Source organism: Culex quinquefasciatus, chromosome 1 (genome assembly GCF_015732765.1).
Source record: "Culex quinquefasciatus strain JHB chromosome 1, VPISU_Cqui_1.0_pri_paternal, whole genome shotgun sequence".
Classification (NCBI taxonomy): domain Eukaryota; kingdom Metazoa; phylum Arthropoda; class Insecta; order Diptera; family Culicidae; genus Culex; species Culex quinquefasciatus.
The window spans coordinates 117894856-117897563 of record NC_051861.1 but is presented as its reverse complement, the minus strand read 5'-3'; the positions used below and the strand labels follow the sequence as shown (position 1 = coordinate 117897563).

At 52.6% G+C, this 2708-nt stretch overlaps 1 protein-coding gene across 1 annotated transcript in view; it reads left to right on the top strand.

Moving 5' to 3' along the window:
• LOC6052598 (glutamate receptor ionotropic, kainate 2) overlaps positions 1-2421 on the top strand; it is a 4484-nt gene extending 2063 nt beyond the window's left edge. Inside the window, exons 2-6 of the mRNA XM_038248359.1 lie at positions 1-567; positions 627-816; positions 871-1235; positions 1293-1723; positions 1788-2421. The exon at positions 1-567 is cut by the window's left edge and continues 655 nt beyond it. Coding sequence (XP_038104287.1) covers positions 1-567; positions 627-816; positions 871-1235; positions 1293-1723; positions 1788-2302 — 2068 coding nt within the window. The 3' untranslated portion in view covers positions 2303-2421. The remainder of the gene's footprint in view (positions 568-626; positions 817-870; positions 1236-1292; positions 1724-1787) is intronic.
• The last annotated feature ends 287 nt before the right edge of the window (positions 2422-2708 follow it).

Here is a 2708-nt window from a genome sequence, read left to right as displayed (position 1 = left end):
TCACACGCTGGACTTTGAGGAGCTCAAGTACTCCAGGTCGAACATCACGACGCTGCGGCTGATGGACACGAAGAGCTTCGACATCAAGAACGCCGTTCACGACTGGGAGCAGGGCGAAGCTCGGATGAAGCGGGTCTTCCGAGTGTCTCCGGAGCACGTTCGGACCGAATCAGCGCTGTACAACGATGCCGTCAAGATCTATGCCACGGCAATTCGAGAACTGGATGCAACCGAGGAGATTACCCCGTCCAGACTGTCCTGCGGAAGCAAGAACCTGCGCCAGTGGCCGTTTGGGCTGCGGATCGTCAACTACATGAAGGTCAAGACGGAGTACGGCATCACCGGACCGATCATCTTTGACGACAACGGCCGGCGGACGCACTTCCAGCTGGACATTATCGAGCTGCACCAGCAGGAGGGCTTCAAGAAGATCGCCATCTGGGACCCTCGCGGCGGAGTCAACTACACGCGCAGCATCGACGAGGTCCACCTGCAGATCGTGGAATCGCTGCAGAACAAGACGTTCATCGTGGCGTCGCGCATCGGGGCACCGTTTTTGACCTGGAAGTAGGTTGACGGGGGGTTGTTTTGGGGATTGTTGAAAGTCTAACGATCGCGTCTTGCAGGGAAAAGAAGGAAGGCGAATATCTGGAGGGGAACAACCGCTTCGAAGGGTACTCGTTGGAGCTGATCGACGGAATCTCGAAGATCCTGGGCTTCCAGTACCGCATGGAGATCGTGCCGGACGGCAAGTACGGATCGTACAACAAGGCTACCAAGAAGTGGGACGGACTAGTCAAGTATCTGCTGGATCGGGTAAGAAACTGCCGGACAATTTCATGCCAACCAAATGACGGCCCTCATTTTCAGAAAGCGGACCTGGCGATTTGCGACCTCACGATCACGTACGAGCGCCGAACGGCTGTGGACTTTACCATGCCGTTCATGACGCTTGGTATCAGCATCCTGTATGCCAAGCCTGTGCCCCAACCAAAGGATCTGTTCTCCTTCTTGTCTCCGCTTTCCCTGGACGTCTGGATCTACATGGCTACGGCGTACCTGGGCGTGTCAGTGCTGCTGTTCGTGTTGTCCCGTATGGCCCCAGCCGACTGGGAGAACCCTCACCCCTGCAAGCAGGACGAGGTCGAAGAGGTGGAGAACATCTGGAACATGCTGAACGCGCTCTGGCTGACGATGGGCTCGATCATGGGTCAAGGTTGCGACATTCTGCCAAAGTAAGCATGGTTTAGTGGACGTAACGGACACCTAGATAACCTCGAACCTCTTTCCAGAGCTGTTTCAACGCGCGTGGTCGCCGGCATGTGGTGGTTCTTTGCGCTGATCATGCTCTCGTCCTACACCGCCAATCTGGCCGCGTTCTTGACGATGGAGCGCATGGACGCCAGCATCGAGAGTGCCGAGGATCTGGCCAAGCAGAGCAAGATCAAGTACGGAGCGGTGCTGGGCGGCAGTACGCTCAGCTTCTTCCGCAGCTCGAACTTTTCGACGTACCAGCGCATGTGGGCCGCGATGGAATCGACCCGCCCGTCCGTGTTTACCAAGAGTAACGACGAAGGTCGCGATCGAGTGCTCAAGGGACGTGGACTGTACGCGTTCTTGATGGAGTCGACATCGCTGGAGTACATTACGGAGCGGTACTGCGAGCTGACGCAGATCGGGGGTCTGCTCGACTCGAAGGGCTACGGTATCGCGATGCCAGTCAGTGAGTATTATTTGGAGGTCGCTTCCAGACCATAATAAAAAAAACTAACCGTATCTTCCCGTAGATTCGCCGTATCGAACCGCAATTTCCGGCGCCGTACTGAAGATGCAAGAGGAAGGCAAGCTGCACCAGCTTAAAACCCGCTGGTGGAAGGAGATGCACGGTGGAGGTCGCTGTGACGAAGCCGCTACGACCTCATCCGGCGATTCAGCGGCCGAACTCGGCATAGACAACGTCGGTGGCGTCTTCGTCGTCCTGGCGTTTGGTTGTTTTTGCGCCTTCGTGATCGGAATACTGGAGTTCCTCTGGAACGTGCGCAAGGTGGCAGTGGACGAGAAGGTCACCCCGTGGGAAGCGCTCAAGGCGGAACTCAAGTTTGCCCTCAATCTGTCGATTACGACCAAACCGGTGCACAACACGCTCAGCGAGTCCGAGTCGGCCAAGAGCTCGATGCGGTCCAAGTCGGAGTCGAGGCGGGGTTCGGAGTCGGTGGGCAGACGGTCCAACAACATCCGGACCGGGGCGAGCCTCATGAATGTGGACAAGATTGGGTTTGTGTTTAACAACAATAACAAATGAATGTTTGAAATTGTTATTAGAAGAAATGTATTGTTTGTGTGGCACAAAGAGTTTTATTAATTGTAGAAAGTGTGAAGAGATTTCATTATTGTGCAATAAAGATATAGTGTTTGTCAACATTCTTTTCGGGATATCACTATAGGCAATCAAACGTCAAAATTACCCCCCACTAGAGGGCGCTGAAACTTGGGGTGATGTTTTCATTATAACCTGCAGCGAGTATATTGGTTTGAAATTTGAAATTGTTTTATTTCATCATAAAATCGACATTAAAAGCAAATTATACCATTTTCAGGTAAGAAATAAATAGCTTCATTGATATAAACGAAAATATTTTTGTGATAGCCGATTTAACCTGTTCAAAATAAGGGAATGTTTTAATCAACCAATACCCAACTAATCAATT